We start from the raw sequence: 22,452 nt of genomic DNA on the forward strand, positions 1-22,452 counted from the left end.
GCCAAGAATACTTTATCCAGCAAGGCTGTCATTCAGAATGGAAGGAGAGATAAAGAGCTTCCAGGACAGACAGAAACAGAAAGAATTTGTGACCACCAAGCCAGCCCTACAAGAAATATTAAGGGGGATACTGTAAGTGAAAAGAGACCCCAAGAGTAACACAGACCAGAAAGTAACAGAGACAATCTACAGAAACAGGGACTTTATAGGCAATACAATGGCACTAAGTTCATATCTTTCAATAGTTACTCTGAATGTAAATGGGCTAAATGCTCCAACCAAAAGACACAGGGTATCAGATTGGATAAAAAAGCAAGACCCATGTCTACAAGAGACTCTATTTTAGACCTAAAGACACCTCCAGACTGAAAATGAGGGGGTGGAGAACAATTTACCATGCTAATGGACCTCAAAAGAAAGCTGGGGTAGCAATCCTCATATCAGATAAATTAGATTTTATTTATTTATTTATTTTTTAAAGATTTTATTTATTTATTTGACACAGAGCACAAGTAGGCAGCGCGGCAGGCAGAGGTAGAGGGAGAAGCAGACTCCCCGTTGAGCTGGGAGCCCAATGTGGGACTCAATCCCAGGACCCTGGGATTATGACCTGAGCCGAAGGCAGATGCTTAACCTACTGAGCCACCCAGGCACCTCGATAAATTAGATTTTAAACCAAAGACTGCAGTAAGAGATGTAGAGGGACACTATATAATACTTAAAGGATCTATCCAGCAAGAAGATCTAACAATAGTAAATATTTATGCCCCCAACATGGGAGCAGCCAATTACATAAATCAGTTAATAACCAAAGTAAAGAAACAGATTGATAATAATACATTAGTAGCAGGGGACTTTAACACCCCATTCACTGCAATGGACAGAGCATCTAAGCAGAAGATCAACAAAGAAACACAGGCTTTGAATGACACACTGGACCAGATGGACTTAACAGATATACAGAACATTCCATCTTAAAACAACAAAATACTCATTCTTCTCAAGTGCACATGGAACTTTCTCCAAAACAGATCACATACTGGGTCACAAATCAGGTCTCAACAGACACCAAAAGATTGAGATTATTCCCTACATATTTTTAGACCACAATGCTTTGAAACTTGAACTCAATCACAAGAGGAAATTTGGAATGAACTCAAACACTTGGAGGTTAAATAGCATCATGCTAAACAATGAATGGGTCAACCAGGAAATTAAAGAACTTAAAAAATTCATGGAAACTAATGAGCATGAAAACACATTAGTTCAAAACCTCTGGGATACAGCAAAGGTGGTCCTAAGAGGGAAGTACAAAGCAGTACAAGCCTTTCTCAAAAAATTAGAAAAATCCCAAATACACAAGCTAACCTCACACCTAAAGGACCTGGAGAAAGAACAGCAAATAAAGCCTAAACCAATCAGGAGAAAAGAAATAATAAAAAAGATTAGAGCAGAAATTAATGAAATAGAAACCAAAAGAAGAGTAGAACAGATCAACAAAACTAGAAGCTGGTTCTTTGAAAGAATTAATAAGATTGATAAACCTCTGGCCAGACTTATCCAAAAGAAAAGAGAAAGGACCCAAATTAATAAAATCATGAATGAAAGGGGAAAGATCATGACAAATACCAAGGAAATACAGACAATTTTAAGAACATATTATGAGCAACAATATGCCACAATAGGCAATCTGGAAGAAATGTATGCATTCCTGGAAACTTATAAACTACCAAGACTGAAACAGGAAGAGGCAGAAAATCTGAACAGACCCATAACCAGCAAGGAAATTGAAGTAGTAATCAAAACCTCCCCAAAAACAAGAGCCCAGGGCCAGATGGCTTCCCAGGGGAATTCTACCAAACACTTAAAGAAGAAATCATACCTATTCTACTGAAGCTGTTCCAAAAAATAGAAATGGAAGGAAAACTTCCAAACTCGTTCTATGAGGTCAGCCTTACATGGATCCCCAAACCAGACAAAGACCTCATCAAAAAGGAGAATGACAAACTAATATCCCTGATGAACATGGATGCCAAAATACTCACCAAGATACTAGCCAATAGGATCCAACAGTACATTAAAAGGATTATTTACCATAACCAAGTGGGATTTATTCCTGGGATTCAAGGGTGGTTCAACATTCTCAAATCAATCAGTGTGATAGATCATGTTAATAAGAAACAAGAACCATATGATCCTCTCAATTGATGTAGAAAAAGCATTTGACAAAATACAGCATCCTTTCTAGATTAAAATTCTTCAAAGTATAGGGATAGAAGGAACATGCCACAATATCATAAAAGCCATCTACAAAAAGCCCACAGCATCATTCTCAATGGGGAAAAACTGAGAGCTTTCCCTTAAGGTCAGGAACATGACAGGGATGCCCATTCTCACCACTTTTGTTCAACATAGTACTGGAAGTCCTAGCCTCAGCAATCAGACAACAAAAAGAAATAAAAGGCATTCAAATTGGCAAAGAAGAAGTCAAACTCTCTCTCTCAGCAGATGACATGATACTTTATGTGGAAAACCCAAAAGACTCCACCCCAAAATTGCTAGAACTCATACAGGAATTCAACAATGTGGCAGGATACAAATTCAATGCACAGAAATCAGTTACATTTCTATACACTAACAATGTGACTGAAGAAAGAGAAATTAAGGAATCAATCCCATTTACAATTGCACCAAAAACCGTAAGATACCTAGGAATAAACCTAACCAATGAGAAAGGATCTGTACTCTAGAAACTAGGGAACACTTATGAAAGAAATTGAGGAAGACACAAAGAAATGGAAAAACATTCCATGCTTATGGATTGGAAGAATAAACATTGATACAATGCCTGAACTGCCCAGAGCAATCTACACATTCAATGCAATCCCTATCAAAATACCATCGACATTTTTCACAGAGCTGGAACAAACAATCCTAAAATTTGTATGAAACCAGAAAAGACCCCAAATAGCCAAAGGAATGTTGGAAAAGAAAACCAAAGCTGGGGGCATCACAATGCCTGACTTCAAGCTCTATTACAAAGCTGTGATCATCAAGACAGCATAGTACTGGCACAAAAACAAACAAATAGATCAATGGAACAGAACAGAGAGACCAAAAATGCACCCTCAATTCTATGGTCAACTAATCTTTGACAAAGCAGGAAAGAATATCCAATGGCAAAAAGACAGTCTCTTCAATAAATGGTGCTGAGAAAATTGGACAGCTACATGCCAAAGAATGAAACTGGACCATTCTCTTACACCATACACAAAGATAAACTCAAAATGGATGAAAGACCTAAATGTGAGACAGGAATCTATCAAAATCCTAGAGGAATAGGCAGTAACCTCTTCAACCTAGGCCACAGCAACTTCTTGCAAGACACATTTCTAAAGGCAAGGGAAACAAAAGCATAAATGAACTATTGGGACTTCATCAAGATAAAAAGCTTCTGCACAGCAAAGAAAACAGTCAACAAAACTAAAAGACAACCTATAGGAGAAGATATTTGCAAATGACATAACAGATAAAGGCCTGGTATCCAAGATCTATAAAGAACTTAGATTCAGTACCCAAAAAACACAAATAATCCAGTCACAAAATGGGCAGAAGACATGAACAGTCATTTCTCCAAAGAAAACATACAAATGGCCAACAGACATATGAAAAAATTCTCCATATCACTTGCCATCAAGAAAATACAAATCAAAAGCACAATGAGATACCATCTCACACCAGTCAGAACGGCTAAAATGAACAAGTCAGGAAACAACAAATGTTGTCATGGATGCAGAGAAAGGGGAAGGATGCAGAGAAAGGGGAACCCTCTTACACTGCTGGTGGGAATGCCAGCTGGTATAGCCACTCTGGAAAACAGTATGGAGGTTCCTCAGGAAGTTAAAAATAGAACTACCCTATGACCCAGCAATTGCACTAGTGGGTATTTACCCCAAAGATACAGATGCAGTAAAAAGAAGGGGCACCTACACCCCTATGTTCATAGCAGCTATGTCGACAATAGCCAAATTGTGGAAGGAACTGAGATGCCCTTCAACAGATGAATGGATAAAGAAATTGTGGTTCAGATATATAATGGAATATTACTCAGCCATCAGAAAGGATGAATACCTACCATCAACATCAACATGGATGGAACTGGAGGGTATTATGTAAGTGAAATAAGTCAATCAGAGAAAGACAATTATCATATTGATTCATTCATATGTGGGATATAAGGAATAGTGCAGAGGATCGTAGGGGGAGGGGGGGGAACTGAAGGGAAGAAATCAGAGAGGGAGACAAACCATGAGAGATTCCTGACTCTGGGAAACGAAGTGAGGGTTGTGGAAAGGGAGGTGGGTGGGGGGATGGGGTAGCTTGGTGATGCACATTAAGGAGGACATGTGATGTGATGAACACTGGGTGTTATATGCAATTAATGAATCATTGAACACTACATCAAAAACTAATGATGTATTATATGTTGGCTAATTGGATTTAAATTAAAAAAAGACAGATCATGCAAATAGTAACCAAAAGAAAACTGTAGCAACTACACTAATATCAGACAAAATAAAGCTCAAAACAAAAATTTTCCTAGAGACAAAGAATGGAGCACCTCATCAAGAAGAGATAACAATTATAAGCACATATACACTTAATATCATAACCCCAGAATACATGAAGCAAAAGTTGACAGTAATAGTTGGAAACTTCAATAATAGTTGGAACTTTCAATAATGGATAGATCTAGACAGAAGATTCTCAGGGAACTGGAAGACTTGAACAATACTATAAACCAACAGACATGTGTAGAACACTACACCAAACAACAGCAGAATACTCATTCTTCTCAAGTGCACATGAAATATTCTCCAGGATAGGCCATGCGTTAAGCCATAAAAAAAAGTCTGAAAAAATTTAAGAGAATTGAAACCATATAAAGTATGTCTTCTGACCTCAACAAAATGCAATTAGAATCAGTAACAAAAGAAAATTTCATAAATTCCCAAAAAAGAAAGGATGTTAAATAAGAGTTTAAAAAAAGAGATGTTTCTGTTGAAATTAATAAAAAAATGTTAATGGCCTTAATTTCTCTTTCTCCCTAGTGCTGAGGTAGAAGAATTACTTCTATATCTGGGATCCTCTTTGAAAGAAAGTATTCTGTAATCATCACCTATCACTTTTCCCCTCCACTTTAGCCCTGATCTTTACATTAAAACTAATTTTGTAAATAAATTTTTCTAACTGTTGCTCAATTGATACAAGCTGATCATGTCAACTGAAAACTCAAAAAATTCTAAATAGCAACTCCCCAAATTAAACTGCTAGTCAAAAGCTAAGTGGGAAATTGGCTTTGCAAATTTTGGATTTGCCAATCTCCATAATCATGTGAGCTAATTCCCCTATAGTAAATATATAATATAATATAATATAATATAATATAATATATATAATATAATACAAATTCCAAAAAAAGCTAAGTGTTTTCACTACTCTCATAAGAAACACTCCTTCTACTAGAAGATTCTAGTCATTTTAACTTAATAAATATTTATTATTTACATCTTCTCCTAAACACTGTGGGGATTATAACAGTAAATGAGATTCAGATTCTGTTGTCAGCAATGTTGTAAGCTGTTAAGCAGTTGGTCCTCTAAGACAAGCACACAAATAACCTCAATTACATTCAAAATGTGATAAATGCAATGATTAGGGCATGAAAGAGTATAGTTATTCAAAAAGGGAATTGTTACATTCAATTAGAATACTCAGGGAAAGCTTCTCATTAAAAAATGGTTTGCAACCTTGACTGCTCATTAGTATCACCCTGGTCACTTTAAGATACTTTGGTAACCAGACTTTATTCCAGACTAAATAAATCAAAATATCTCAGGCAATTGGCCCGAGCATCAGGATATTTTAAACCTCCCTAGGTGATTTCCAGTGTGCAGCCAAGTTTGAGAACCACTGCTATAGAGGATGGGGGTAAGGAAGGAGTAAACAGAACTGAAAAATAGGTAAGATTCCAGTTGAAAGGAAGAAGATGCTGGAAAACTTGGAAGAATCCTCTCCTCACATAGCTAATTTATTTTCATTCTCCAAATCTGAGCTCAAGTATAACATTCTTTCAAAAGCTTTGAAAAACTTGACTCCACTTGATAATAATGGTATAAAACCTGACACTTTTTATAGTCCTTGCTATACGAAGTACCATTGTGAACACTTTAAACATATTTCAATATTCACTCCTCCCCGAAACACTAGAAGATAGATAGTATTATTATTCCCATTTTACATGAGAGGAGAGTAAGTAAATTGGCAAGGTTATACAACTAAGAAGTGGCAGAGTTGGAATTCAAATATATATAATGACTCCAAAATCCATGTTCTGAAACATGACCAACTAGAGTTAGATATTCCTTATCAAGACTCTCATGGAACCCATGCATATCTCTTCTTCTCCTTCTTCTTCTTTCCTCCTCCCCCACCCCCTCCTCCTTCTTTTTTTTTTTTTTTTGGAACCCATGGATATTTCAATTGCACCACAAATCACATCATATTGTAAATGTTTACTAGATTTTTCTCTTCCATTAATCATTTATTCACTCATTTCACTCATTCATCCATTCAGTAAATGACTACTGAAAAAGTGCTTGGAACTAGATATAAAGTCATATATGTCATACTTTATTTGTCAAAAAGTTTTAGTCTAGAGGAGGTCAGCAAACTACAGTTCACAGGCCAAATTCTGCTGGCCACCTATTTTTGTAAATACATTTTTATTGAACCACAGCCATGTCCATTAGTTTATGTATCATCTACAGCTTCCTTCATGTTACAGCATCAGATTGGAATGGTTGTGACAGAGATCATCTGGTAGCAAAATCTAAAATATTTACCATCTGTTTCTTTATAAAAAACATTTGCCAACACCTGGTCTGGAGAATAAGACAAATAAGAAAATCATTAATGACTACCCAATGCTATTGGTGAACAAGATATATGGAAACATAAAAGAGAGATACCCAGAGTAGGTTAGGGCATCAGCAAAAGTATTCCAGAAGATATGATATTTGAGCTAATTTTGGAAGGGTGAGTAGAATTAACTAGAAAAAGAAGAGCAACCAAATGTGTCAGTAGGATCCTACTGGGAAGTTTAGCAATGATCCAGGGAGCAAGATTCTACTTACAATAGGAATAAAGAGAGTAAATATGTTTAAGAGATATTAGTCCTACATAACTTTGTAAAATATTTTTGATTCCTTTATTCTCACTAGCATAGCAAGTAATGCATACAGTTAGAACTCATTAAGTATTTGTTAACAGAAAATATTAAGTACTAAGTGAAGGATATTTATTAAAAAGGGGAAAAATAATTTGCCTTTTACTAGTCCTTAAAAAGCACTGATGTGAAGAAAAATGAACACTCATGCACTATTGGTGGGAATGCAAACTGGTGCAATCACTGTGGAAAACAGTATGGAGTTTCCTCAAAAAATTAAAAATAGAACTTCCATATAATCCAGTAATTCCACTACTGGATATTTATCGAAAGAATACAAAAATACTAATTCAAAAAGATACATGCACCCCTATGTTTACCGAAGCATTATTCACAATAGCCAAACTATGGAACTATGGAATCAGCCCAAGTGTCCACTGATAGATGAGTGGATAAAGAAGATGTGGTGTATACATATGTGGTGTATATATACTGGAATATTATTCAGCCATAAAAAAAATGAAATCTTACCATTTGCACATGGATGGATCTAGAAAGTATAATGCTAAGTGAAATAAGTCAGTCAAAGAAAGACAAATATCATATGATTTCACTCATATGTGGAATTTAAAAAACAAAACAAATGAAACAAAGAAAAAAGAGACAAACCAAAAACAGACTCTTAACTATAGAGAATAAACTGATAGTTACCAGAGGGGAGGTAGAGGTGGGGGGATGGGTGAAACAGGAGAAGGGGATTAAGAGTATACTTATCAAGATAAGCACTGAGTAATGTACGGAACTGCTGAATCACTATATTGTACACCTGAAATTCACATAACACTGCATATAAAAAAATAAAAAAGAATTCTAATGTTTTCACCCACTACCCTAGAGTGAAAAAAAGCTACCACTTGTTTTCAATTGTATAGATGTATATTAACAATAGTTTTATAAATGTGAAATGGTTACAAAATACTATACCTGGAAAATTCATAGGCAGCTCAAATGGTTGTAAAGACTCACAACCCTCAGTGTGCTCACAAATTTCAGCTATGATCTTCTTAATTTTGAGACCAGTAATTTTAATCACTTCTCCTGTTGACAAACAGCATTCATTTCCAAACATTTCATAAATGGAACCTAAAAAAAAGGAAGAGTTAAAACAGCCTTTAAAAAAAGAATTAGGGGCGCCTGGGTGGCTCAGATGGTTAAGCGTCTGCCTTCGGCTCGGGTCATGATCCCAGGGTCCTGGGATGGGGTCCCACATTGGGCTCCCTGCTCCTTGGGAGCCCGCCTCTCCCTCTACCTCTCTCTCTCTCTCTCTCTCTGTCTCTCATGAATAAATAAATAAAATCTTTATAAATAAATAAATAAATAAATATAAAAATAAATAAAAAAAGAATTAAATAAGGAAGAACAAAGTAGGAGTTGAAAGCTTCATATATTGTTTTTATTCAGTTCCTCTCCTAGCTACCTACTAAACAGGAATTTAATCAAGCTTGGTAAAATGTACAGCTTGTACCAAGAAAAATATTAGATTTTCACTTCATCCACTGGGCAAAGTATAAACAAACTTATTTTTGTTATTATTGTAAAGTAGATTCATGGTTTCCTCAGCACCTTTAGCTCATCATTCCAAGGTCAAACCACAAACATGCTTTCCATTGCTGGGATTTATGATCTATTTTTGCTGGGTCACAGAATTAGGCTCATATGAGTCAACAATGATCTAAGTTTGTATTGCAAACAAGGTTGTAATGCAATCCAAGACTCAAAGACAGAGTCTATACACCAGGGCCTTATATTAAGAGCATCTTATCTATTTATTAAACCTGTTTCTCTTCATCATCATGAATATAAGACTTTCTGTCCATTTTATCTCTTGATTTTTGACAAGCTGGAAAGACCTCTTGGTATCTTTATGGCAATAGGGGGCAGACCAGCCCAGATAAACTGAAAAGCTTCATTTTAGTTTAGAATTTCAGGCTCTTTCCTAACAAACCTCTTATAGATACTAAAGCTAAGCTTTTCATCCATTTATTTTCTTTTTCCATCTCCTGATGGAAGAAGAGTGTGCACTGAAATAACCAGAAAATGAGCAACAGAAAAGAGAGGCAAAAATTCTGGATAATCTACCCCAAGTAAAAAGGGAACAACCCAAACACTGCATCTCTAAGACATTATTACTTTACAACTGAACAGTAAATGAAAGGTTGACGTAAAAAAAAATTATAGAACTGTGGGGATTTAAACATATCAATTTTTCCCTACCTCCATTATGAGTTATATCCTCTATCCCACATTAAAATGTGAACAATATAAGTATGAGATTTCAGGTTGGTTTGCTTTCCGAATTCTTCTCTACTGAACCCCCTCCTCATAGAATCTTACCTGATATACAGCACCTAAAACATTTTTGTAGCATAAATGGTTATCATAAAAGTTATTAAGCCGGGCATCCAATCTAACATTAAACAACTCCATAATTGTATCAGAGTGTCAACAGGGAACAGGGGGCACACTCAAATTAGAATAAGGAGATTTTAACAAAGGGGCAATTTACACAGAGGCACAGCCAGTTCTAGGTAACACAGGAAAATAAATATCCTGACCTCACTCTTCTCCTTCCATTTGATCCTCTGCCAGGGTACGTCCCTTCCTTTGGCCAAATTCAGCCAGAAGCCAGAGGACAAGGGAGCTACTGATGCCACCACAGAAGTCAGCCTCCAAGGTAGAGAGTGGAAATGGAAGTCCAGCACATCTTTCTTACTGCCCATTATTGAATAAGGACTATTTTTGCAAATATGCTAGTATATTTGCTCCTCAAGTTCTGAGTATGTACTTCCATAACTCCCTCCTCTTCTAAATGCTATTCCCTTAACTATGTATGTGTTTATACCTCTCATTAACTCCCATACATAGTGTTGTCAGCTATCTCAAATCTTTTGCGGAACAACTGGGATATTAAAGACACAGTAATAAATCTATAGTGACATTTTCCAATCCAATGAACTTCGAACAGTTATTTTCTATGATCCTCATTTGGCAATTAATCACATACTAACATTTTATATCTTCAGTATTATCTCATCCTGTACTTAACTTTTTATGACTTTAGTTATTACTCCCAATTCAAACTTCATGAAAGAAAATACTGCATTATATTATTGCATAACTACAGCACATCAACTGCCGTTCCTCATTCATTCCACAAACTTTAATGGAAACCTACTATGTGTCAGGCATTGTGATTGGCAGTAGGTAACAGAGATAAAATACATAATCTCTTCCTCCCATGAAATGTTGTCTTGAAGCAAGCAGACAAGTCAGCCGACACTATAATAAATTATGAGAAAGTTATAACATAAGAAATACAGGGCATTGTGAGAGAATACTGGAAGCATTTAATTAAACAATTACAATGTAAAGAGATTAGGGAAGGATTCCTGGAGGAGACCACGACTGAGCTGAGGTTTTTTTTTTTTTTTTTAAGATTTATTTATTTATTTGAGAAAGAGAGAGAACATGGGGGGCGGTGGGAATAGGCAGAGAGAGAGGGAGAGAGAATCTCAAGTAGACTATGTGCCGAGCATGGAATCTGCCACGGGGCTTGATTCCACAACCCTGAGATCACAACCTGAGCTGAAACCAAGAACGAGACACTTAACCGACTATGCCACCCAGATGCCCCTAGTTGAGCTGAGTTTTAAAGGAAGCAACACAAGATGTTGGGACAGGCAGAGGAAATAGCATTTGAAAAGGTACCGAGATGTGAAAGAGCTTGACACATTCTGGAAACTTCAACTAGTTTGTTATGTCTCAAATGTAAAGTAAGAACGGGATAAGAAAGGAGACTAGGGAAAAAAAAGAAGTCCAGATCACGCAGCATTTTTATGAGATTACCAATAAACAAAAAAGTCAAAGTCTGAAAGTCTAAATTTTCAGTTATTATGGTTCAGGAACTAATACCAATTTAATAACAGGTCATATATATCTAGGTGCTTGCTATCCAAAGTATGGTCTACTGTATCACCTGGGACCTTGTTAGAATCTTGGCCAGACCCCAGACCTGTTGAATCAGAACCTGCATTTTTTTTTAATTTAATTTTATTATGTTATGTTAGTCACCATACATTAGTGTTTTTTTATTATTATATTATGTTAATCACCATACATTACATCATTAGTTTTTGATGTAGTGATCCATGATTCATTGTTTGCATATAACACCCAGTGCTCCATGCAGTACGTGCCCTCCTTAATATCCATCACCGGGCTAACCCATCCCCCCACCCCCTCCCCTCTAAAACCCTGTTTGTTTCTCGGAGTCCATCGTCTCTCATGGTTCATCTCACCCTCCGATGTCCCCCCCTCCATTTTTCCCTTCCTTCTCTTAATGTCCTCCATGCTATTCCTTATGTTCCACAAGTGAAACCATATGATAATTGACTTCCTCTGCTTGACTTATTTCACTTAGCATAATCTCCTCCAGTTCCATCCATGTTGATGTAAAAGTTGGGTATTCATCCTTTCTGATGGCTGAGTAATATTCCATTGTATATATGGACCACATCTTCTTTATCCACTCATCTGATGAAGGGGATCTCGGCTCTTTCTACAGTTTGGCTATTGTGGACATTGCTGCTATGAACATTGGGGTGCATACGGCCCTTCTTTTCACTACATCTGTGTCTTTGGGGTAAATACCCAGTATTACCAATTGCTGGGTCATAGTGTATTCTAGTTTTAATTTTTTGAGGAGCCTCCACACTGTTTTCCAAAGTGGCTGTACTGGGGCACCTGGGTGGCTCAGTTGGTTAAGCGACTGCCTTCGGCTCAGGTCATGATCCTGGAGTCCCTGGATCGCGTCCCGCATCGGGCTCCCTGCTCGGCGGGGAGTCTGCTTCTCCCTCTGACCCTCCTCCCTCTCATGCTCTCTGTCTCTCATTCTCTCTCTCGCAAATAAATAAATAAAATCTTAAAAAAATAAAAAACAAAGTGGCTGTACCAACTTGCATTCCCACCAACAGTGTAAGAGGGTTCCCCTTTCTCCACAACCTCTCCAACATTTGTTGTTTCTTCCCTTGTCAATTTTTTCCATTCTAACTGGTAAGAGGTGGTATCTCAATATGGTTTTGATTTGAATTTCCCTCATGGCTAATGACGATGTGTCTGTTAGCCATTTGTATGTCTTCTTTTGAGAAGTGTCTGTTCATGTCTTCTGCCCATTTTTTGACTTGATTATTTGGTTTTTGGGTGTTGAACCTGCATTTTTAATGAGATCTCCAGATGATACATAAATACATTAACATTTGGAAAGCAGTGATCTGGGCTACAAATGTGTAACTGGAAAAGTCTCTGTCCTGAGACTGTTGCAAAACTAACCAGAAAAGGAAGGACATGCCATACAAAAGAATTCAGTGTCATTGAGGTGGAAGATGTTTTAAGTGGGGACAGGGAAAAAGAAAGATTTTAAGTAGGGAAGAGACATGGTAAAATTTTTCTTTGTCACATGAAAGAGAGTATTAGCTGAAGTCCATTGGGCTTAATTTCAATGCAATGAGTGTCTAATTGTAGGTGTAATGTATATCAAACTGACTGACTTGGAATGCCATCTTTCTCTCAAAGGTTCCACTGGAATTCAAAATTAAAAGATGAATTTATGTGAGATTACATATCAATTTACAGGAATAGAGGCCAGAGAATTCTATGAAGAGAAAACTCTGTTTTAGTTACCATACAAGCTTTTGACTTTTCAGGTCCCTTTCCAAGAATCTCTCCTTATGCGGGGGGGGGGAGTCACTTCTTTCAGTCATATAAGGAAAAGAACCTCATGCAAATATTAATCTTTTACATTTATCTTTAATTATTTGTGACTTTCAATTTCCTCTACCCAAGAATGGTGTTAATTCATTTTTAATAAAGAAAGTGGCTGCTGATACACAACACTAGAAAGTTATGTCCATGAAAGGAGACAAGAACATACAGCAACTTCAAATCCCTGAAACTTGAAGGGTTCCTATCCTTTGTTATCACCAATATAATGTCTCCTACAATATTTTTCTTCAGTGAAAATATAAAATGGTTAATTTTTAAAATAGCCAACTTTCATAATCTCAGAACAAGCAAATGTAACATATGTAATTGCCTTTTAAAAATTTGCTGAGATATGCCTGAACCACATGTTTATGTATAATACGGATGTAGACATTAAAATAGTTTTCATTTCATTTTAACCATGACATGTATTTGGAATATGCAAATCTCAAATCTATTAAATCTTTATAGACTGATTCTTTCCAAGTCAGAGCATATGTATTCAGGATAATGCCAAACATCAGAGAAATCTGGAACAAAGCAGGCTGTTTTCAGTGATCAAACATTGCCCCTGAAGGCTGTAATGAAAGAGCCATGTGCCTTTGAAATCACCTTTCCTGTAATGCTACTTTGCTCAATAAAAATGACACATTAATATCCTTTTATGAGCTCATCCGTTATTTGACAATCCATACAAGCAATGCTATGATCACATTGGAACAGCCAAAACAGTTGGTTCAATAGATTTTCTTCCACTTCCTATAGAAAGTTAAAAACTTACCTTGTTTAGAGGCTATTTTTCCCTTTACTCAAGATGTACCCATTCCTGGGCGCCTGGGTGGCTCAGCTGGTTGAGCGACTGCCTTCGGCTCAGGCCATGAGCCTGGAGTCCCAGGATCAAGTCCCACATCGGGCTCCCTGCTCAGCAGGGGGTCTGCTTCTCCCTCTGACCCTCTTCCCTCTCGTGCTCTCTGTCTCTCATTCTCTCTCTCTCAAATAAATAAATAAAATCTTTAAAAAAAAAAAAAAAGATGTACCCATTCCTTCTATTCCCCACTTCCTGACCCTGCCCTACCAGGCCACTCACTCACCCTCACTTTTCAAAGTTCAACCAATCCTGAAGATTCAGCTCATACCCATCATCTTCAAAGTCTTTCTTGATTCCTACATCTAGGTGAGAATTAATTCTCTCCTCTGCGCTCTAAAGCAGTTTGCATGTTATCTCCATTATAACCCCTATGTGATTATTTTCACAGCCTGCTACTGGGATATAATTTTCTACCCATTGATATTACGTATAACAGAATGTATCATAAGCTCCTAGAGATATCTCTTAACTATATTTATACCCATCCTCACATAACACACTACTAGTAATACAGTTTTTGACACTTAGTAGATCCTTAGTGAATGTTGAATTATATATACTTTAGTTTTACTGTAAAATAACAATAAATTATTGTGAATGTAGTAGAAAGCATGTCAACCAAAGCTATGGCATGGGTTACGTTTTCATTTGGTATGTTTAATAGCAAATGTATAAGCATATATGAGATTAGCTAGACAAGGCATATTAAAATGGATAATTCTATAATATGAATCTCTTACTTATTAAGTTTCACCTCATTTTACCATTAGGTTTACCATTTTTATATTGCTAAACTTGAGGGTGGTGCTCATGAAATAATCTGAGATAGGTTTAGAAGAGTTAAGAAATTACATGTGCAAAGTTTGATTGATATTGTATGATAGTGTATATAGAGCCATGTCAGATTGGGATTGCCAGTGAAGATGTGTCTTTGCTCCTCATAAACAGTCATGATTATTCTTTCTTTGCTTAAGGATTGTGCAAATTACCAAGAAGAAGCATTCCCACAAAGGAAACATGTTAAGTGTGAAATAGTTTTATTAGCAGTGCTGTCCCTAGACTTGGTGGTTGATAAGGCATTCAGAGACCATTAGAGTAGTAAGTTCAATTTTCCAAATGAATCTCTGGATAGTTTACCATAGGCATAAAGCTTGAAGTGACCTATGGTTGTAACAGACATTTACAAAGCCAGCCAGTCTTCCATAAAAAGACGGTCTCTATCCCCTGTAGAGCAGAGAAAAGTTATTCCCACTATATGAAGACTATGCCTAAAAATAGATGAGCATGATATTGGAATGCAACTGTGGAAATAAGTAGGCATGAAACAACAAGCTTGCAGTTTTACTAGGGCTGGATTATACTAGTTGACACTAGATATACCACAGAGAGGTATATAAATCTGAACACTGACAGGAAATGATCTTGCAAGGTTGTACAGACTCTCTTACCCCATTGCCAAAATATCAATATAAAGAGGGCAAAACGTTGGCATCAGGTAGTAAGAAAAATGATGGTCACACTAGGAAAAATTAAGGTATAATAATCTCTCTCACCTGTAAGAATATGGGGTTCTTCTTGTGAGGTGGGAATTTAAGTGTTATGCAGGAAGGAAATCAAGCCTAAAGACAGAAATATGCTAGAAACTGTAGTGAATGTTGGTGAGTCTTAAAAAGTGTAAACATGGAGGGATACCTGAGTGGGGCCGTCAGTTAAGCATCCAACTCTTGGTTTCAGCTAAGGTTGTGATCTCAGGGTCATGAGATCAAGCCCCACTTTGGGCTCCGCACTCAGTGGGAAGTCTGCTTGAGATTCTCTCACTCTCCCTCTGCCCCTGCCACCCCCATGTTCTCTCTCTCCATCTAAAAATAAATTAATTTTTTAAACCACAACAGGTTGGAAAGGCTGAGGCCTGCGAGCCAGTATAGCAGATTAAAATAGCAGTGAGGCCAGAAGCCAGAAAATGTCCACTTTTCAACCAGTCTGTGTGATGTGTGTGGCATTTAAATGACTAAGTTTTAGTGGCTGAGGAACTAAAATGCATAGTTTCATATGCTAGCTAAAAACTTGATGCTTGTTTAATGGCAGAATCAATTTAATAGTTTCAACAAAGCTGTGATGAGAATTTGCAAGTTGGGTATTAGGACAGAAGTCAACATTGTGTCTCTTTGTGTTAACAATTATCAGAGCAAACGGATTTGGGATGTGTATATATGAAATGAATATTCCTCCTATACATCGATGAAACATTTCCCTATGATGATAAAACAAATCAGTGGTTCTACATCTCCTGACACTACTACTAACCAAATATTCCCCACATTTTACCCAAGTTTTAATCCTCAAAATGATATCATAAATAGTATTATAATTTTTTATATGAACAATGTTGTTTTGGGAGCTGACTTATTATTTTAGGAAGAACTTGGTCTCAAGTACATTTTATATACTTTAATATAATTGCCTATGCTTTATATCCTAAATATTAAATATAGCTACTACAGACCTCTATGGTCATTTAAAATAATAAACCTGTTCTCTTCATCTCATTTAATGAATATAAATATACTGATTGAATTGACTATACATGGGCTCCAATGCACTGTAATGTGTTCATCCAATGCATAAAAATTAAGCTCCACTGTATTATAAATTTTCCTTAAGTTCATTAGCATTGAACACCTCATTAAGTATTCTGCTTATGAAATATGGTTTAGACATTGAGAAGTAAAGGTTTAGAAACTTTTATAAGAATTTTGAAGTTATTTTATGCCCCCTGAATTAAATAATAAAAATGCTTGTATTTTTTATGTTTTTCATTTTTTAATTTTATTTTTATAATAACTCATTTATATTGCATTTTATTAAAGTACCAATCCATAATGGATTGGGAAAACAAAAGAAATTGGACCGTCACCACAATAGTTTGACCCTAAGCCATTAAGTACAAATGTATGACCACAGTCAGTGCAGGGAACCAGGATGTAGTCTTAGGAAGTTAGAGTGAAATTTGAACACACTGGAAAAAGAAAGTTATAAACTAATACACTAAGTCTTAAGCAGTATTATTAACTCATCTATCTCAATGTCACCAGCAGCCTGAGTGCCCTGACTAAAAAACACAGGAATTTTAATCAACTTGACAGTAATAGTTCTAATTGAAAATTATTACATTGGCATTCTAATTTACACATTATAATCTTCTGATTGTATGAGGCAGTGCTTGAACCTAATTGACCCTGGATGCTTTGAGTTTTTGGACCTACACAGCTAAGGTCTGAAACCCTTAGCAGGTGAAATCTCCTAGGAGATGAATTCCATGAGTTCTATCTAACTAGAATGCCAAATATTCTGCATGAGAGAGATGGCAAATATCTAGACTAAATATTCTACCATTTTCCCTTACCAGCACTAATCACCCATGGCACATTTCCAGCTGAATCCAGATAAGGCCTAATAATCTTCCTCAACATGAAGTTCCAGGTGACTACCCGTCAAATGAAGATGGCATGCCAGGTATGAATTACTTCCAGCCCAGTCCTGCTATGACTTACCTTGTTTTAAGCCTCTTGGCCAATACTTATTTATTTATTTATTCATTCATTCATTCATTCATTCTTAAAGATTTTTAATCCTCAGATTGCACTAATTTTTTTAAGGATTTTATTTATTTCTTTGTCAGAGGGAAAGAGAGAGAGAGAGAGTACAAGCAGCGGGAGCAGCAGGCAGAGGGAGAAGTAGGCTCCTTGGGGGAGCCTGATGCAGGACTCGATCCCAGGGTCCTGGGATCATGACCTGAGCCCAAGGCAGACACTTAACCGACTGAGCCGCCCAGGCATCCCAGATTGAGCTAACTTACTCCCACAGGCTTAGTTATAAGAAATCTGGCAGAAGAATACAGACTCCTTGAATCCATCTTTTTTTTCCACGGCAGCTGTCTGAATTGAGGCATAAAACACTTAACTTGATAACAATCACAACTTCATATGGCCCTATGGCAGCCATAGGATGAGTTTCAATTTCATTTACATCTCTAAGCACAGTGCTGCTAATTCTAATGATCTCTTGAATCACTGAGTTTCAGTGTCAGACAGGAGCTTAAATACCATCTTATCCTACCAATGTTATTATAATGACTGAATCTCTGTACAGGATCTCTACCAAGTAGTTGTCCAAACTATATTTGAACACTTTCACTGATTGAATTCCAATTATTTCAAGGTAAACTACTCTACTTTTGAGCAATTCTGTCTGTAAAAAACCTCTGCATTTTATTAAGTGCAATATGTGCTCCTATAGGATAGACGTATTAGAACTATTTTTAGCCACTGGAATGATACAAAAAATATTTCTTTTTTTTTTAAGATTTTATTTATTTATTTGAGAGAGAGACAAAGAGAGAGAGCACGAGCAGGAGGAGGGGTAGAGGAAGAAGCAGACTCCCCTTGGAGCAGGGAGCCGATGCGGGGCTTGATCCCAGGACCTGAGATCATGACCTAAGCCGAAGGCAGATGCTTAACCGACTGAGCTACTCAGGTGCCCCTTAATTCTTTTTTTTTTAAGTTTTATTTATTTAAGTAATCTCTACACTCAAAATGAGGCTCAAACTCATGACTCTGAGATCAAGAGTCCCATGCTCTTCCGATTGAGCCAGCCAGGCATCCTCCATTTAATTCTTCTACAAAGCAGCCTTAAAATGTTTGAAGATAGTTGTCACAGTTGTCCTTTCTAACAAATCAATCTGTCAAACAACTGAAACATGTTCAGGGCCACTTCTTACAGCATAGGTTGCCCCATTATAAAACTACTTATAGCACAACTTACATGGATGTGAATGGCATTCTCAGAGTTGTGTAACATGTTATCATGCCTCTCAAAAAGCATGCCCTTAAGTGTTCCAGGGGAGGGTCAATAGTGCCTACCAAGGATGAAACTTGCCATGAAACTAAACATCTTTGTATGAGCAATAACATAGCCATTTCACACTAGCAACATTGGGCTTTGCCAACCAATGAGTCAAAGTAATTTCTGTAAGAGAAAAAGTAAAAATGTCCTAAAGCTGAGTAGTAAATTTAAGGAAATAATACCTCATCAGTAATTGGATTCTTCTCTGCATTTCTTTCCCCATTAAAGCCAAGACATGAAGTTATTTCCCCAGTCAAGTCATTATTTAGTTCTGAGATGCAAAGAATTTTTCAATACTTGGGGAAATTATAATCCTGAAAAGACAGATTTTACTGGAAGGGGATGATTTTTTTTTTTTCCACAACTGCCAAAACCTTTTTATTGAATATAAGAATCAAATAATAGAAGATTATTATATTGTAGACTGTAGAAAAGGGAAACTCAGTGCATGACATAAAGGAATTGCCTATCTAGCTGCAAAAGAATTAGGATTTTTTTTAATTGCAAAGATGAAAAAAATCCAATACCCTATTTTTTATTTCCAAAATTTGCTCTTTGTGCCATACCAGGAAAAATATTACTTTTGTAAATCAAAGCTTTTGATTTACAAGAGCTGTTTCTTACTGAGAGAAGTAAAAGCCAGGTCCTAAAGAAGAAGGTCATAAGAAATTATACTTTGAAGTTAGTTTATAAAGAGAATAGAGGAATCCTAGGCTATCTTTTGGGAGGCCAGCTGGGAAGAAGAGAGGTGAGTTCAATGCAGAGTCATCTTGGAGAAGATTAGTTGAGGAGAGGTACAAAGATGTCCATAAATAGCCTACCCAATGTCCTCAATGATCAACTCCAGGAATCTGTGACTGCAGTCTCGGACAAATGGCCATTCTAATAAATACTACATAAACATGAAAAAAACAAGCTCAGTTTCTCAGCTTCTCACTTTTAAGGGCCTCCCTCAATGAGGCCTGAATGCCCAGTAAAAATGAAGTCTATCCATATTTATCAGAGGTCCTTATGTCCACCTTCAGGCTTGATGACTTACTAGAAGAACTCATGGAATTCAGAAAAGCTGTTATACTTACACTTATAGTTTATTATAGACAAATGTTACAGATTAAAATCAGCAAAGGAAAAAAGCACAGAGGGCAGAGTCTAGGAGACAAGTTTCCAGTTGTCCTCTCCCAATAGAGTCACATGAACAGAATTTAATTGTACCAGCAATGGTGGATGACAGCATATACAAATTATTGCCAGCCAAGGAAGTTCAACTGAGCCTTGGTGTCCAGAGATTTTGCTAGAGGTCAGTTAAATAGGCATGAAGTGTCCGTATGACTAACCTTAACTACCCAATGTTCAGCAACCCCCTCAGAGGTCAAAATAATAAAGCATGGCCCAGGACCCCAGCCAAACAAGAAGTGGCATTTACCATAAGTCACATCATTAATATAAGCCATCAAGGGACACCTGGGTGGCTCAGTCATTAAGCGTTTGCCTTCGGCTCAGGTCATGATCCTGGGGTCCTGGGATCGAGCCCTGCATCGGGCTCCTTGCTCAGCCAGGAGCCTGCTTCTCCCTCTCCCACTCCCCCTGCTTGTGTTCCCTCTCTAGCTGTCTCTCTCTGTCAGATAAATAAAATCTTTAAAAAAAAAAAAAAAAAAAAAAAAAAAAATATATATATATATATATATATAAGCTATCTAAAATAGCCCAAGTTCCAAAGTATACACACTTACCAGGCAGGATATTCCAAAGGAGCCAGTCAAAGGTCAACCCTTTCTTTAGATTGTGCGGAGTTTGAACATCCAAAGGCTGCTGAGTTAACCCTTTACTATACACCATGTATCAAGATTTTGTTAAAGCTTGTCAGAAAAAAGTTGTCCAAGATTTGAATAGAGTAAAAAAGAATAATAGCTGTCCTTTTTTTTTTTTTAAAGATTTTATTTACTTATGAGAGAGAGAGAGAATGAGAGAGAGACAGCACATGAGAAGGGGGAGGGTCAGAGGGAGAAGCAGACTCCCTGCCGAGCAGTGAACCTGATGTGGGACTCGATCCAGGGACTCCAGGATCATGACCTGAGCCGAAGGCAGTTGCTTAACCAACTGAGCCACCCAGGTCCCCAACAGCCGTCTTTTTAGTGGAGAGATGAATATCATCTAGCAGACCTTTTAGAAATTGTCTGATTCTATAGAGATATGCAGCTTTGAATGACATTAAATTGACTTACAGAAAATTGATAGAAATGTAAATATTTAGCCAAGCAATGCAAGTGATTATTTTCCACTGAAATAATAATAAATTTTTCCACTATACATACAATTAACCTATGCCTTGTAGAAAAGATAATCCTAAATATTACATATTCAAGGATGATAATCAGGTTTGAATAGTGGAAAATTCATTTCAGCATTTTTTTTTTAAGATTTTATTTATTTATTTGACAGAGAGAGACACAACGAGAGAGGGAACACAAGCAGGGGGAGTGGGAGAGGGAGAAGCAGGCTTCCCGCAGAGCAGGGAACCCAATGCAGGGCTTGATTCCAGGACCCTGGGATCATGACCTGAGCCGAAGGCAGACGCTGAACGACTGAACCACCTGGGTGCCCCTCATTTCACCATTTTTTATTTTACTTTTGCATGTGTGTATGTGTGTGTTTGAACTGGTTTTAATATCTCACTGGTTCTCTCATGTAGTGAGTTCAGTAAAATCTTTCATGTGTTCATTTTATGTTTATATGGGAGTGATGTTTTTATCTTTGTGAAAAAATATATTTTATCAATCTCACATTAGTTGCACAGTGTTTACATTCACTTTTCAGTATGTCTAGTCATTTGTAACAGAGAGTGGGATCCTTGATTCCCATAAATGCATTGATAATCTGATAAGGAGAGTATTCAATGTCTATATTTGGGTGGAAATGCAGTGTTGAAACTCACTCCCCTTACATATGTAAAGTGTTGTATATGACTTATACTGCAAATTTCCTTTTCTTTTTTTTTTTTGTTTGCCCTGCTTTCCCTTCCCGTTTTCTGATTTACTGAAGAATTTTTAATAAATAATTGATAGGTGAAGAGAGAAGATTAAAGATCTATATTGTCTTCAAAATATATTCAACATACTCTAATCTTTCTATAAAGTACAATATTCATTATAAGGTACCTACCCAAAATGTCTACAGTTTATTCAATGAATAAAAATTTTATTTTTATTTTAATTTCAGTTAGTTAACATACAGTGTTATATTAGTTTCACATGTACAATATAGTAGTTCAACACTTTCATACATCACCCTGGGATCATCTCGACAAGTGTACTCCTTAATCCCCATCACCTATTTGACCTATCCCCCACCTTCTCCCCTCTGGTAACCATCAGTTTGTTCTGTATAATTAAGAGTCTGTTTCTTGATTTGTCTCTCTTATTTTTTTCTCTGTGCTTATTGGTAAAAATTTTAAAATGAACACTGATTGACATCATTATATAGTTATGTGACTTAATATAATTTATTTTTGCAGATCAAATTATTTTTCTTATAAGTCTTTTCTCATTAAAACATGTCTGCAACAGATTTTAAATTTTATGTTCAAAAGAGTCAAATTGAGAAATTTTAAAACACAATAAAATTCTAAAGTGCATTC

The 22,452-nt window shown here is 36.6% G+C and overlaps 1 protein-coding gene across 4 annotated transcripts in view; it reads right to left on the reverse strand.

Moving 5' to 3' along the window:
* Window positions 1-22,452, reverse strand: part of THEMIS (thymocyte selection associated) — a 188,124-nt gene that overhangs the window by 132,079 nt on the left and 33,593 nt on the right. For 3 of the 4 annotated variants that reach the window (XR_014147934.1, XM_081828974.1, XM_081828975.1), the window contains exon 2: window positions 8,213-8,371. The exons of the other annotated variant lie outside the window; for it this stretch is intronic. Coding sequence is in view for 2 of the 3 variants with exons in the window: in XM_081828974.1 (XP_081685100.1) it covers window positions 8,213-8,371 (159 nt within the window). In the remaining variant the exon portion in view is untranslated. The remainder of the gene's footprint in view (window positions 1-8,212; window positions 8,372-22,452) is intronic. 4 annotated transcript variants of the gene reach the window in all.

Source organism: Leptonychotes weddellii, chromosome 8 (assembly GCF_054177405.1).
Source record: "Leptonychotes weddellii isolate Sample4059 chromosome 8, ASM5417740v2, whole genome shotgun sequence".
Taxonomy (NCBI): domain Eukaryota; kingdom Metazoa; phylum Chordata; class Mammalia; order Carnivora; family Phocidae; genus Leptonychotes; species Leptonychotes weddellii.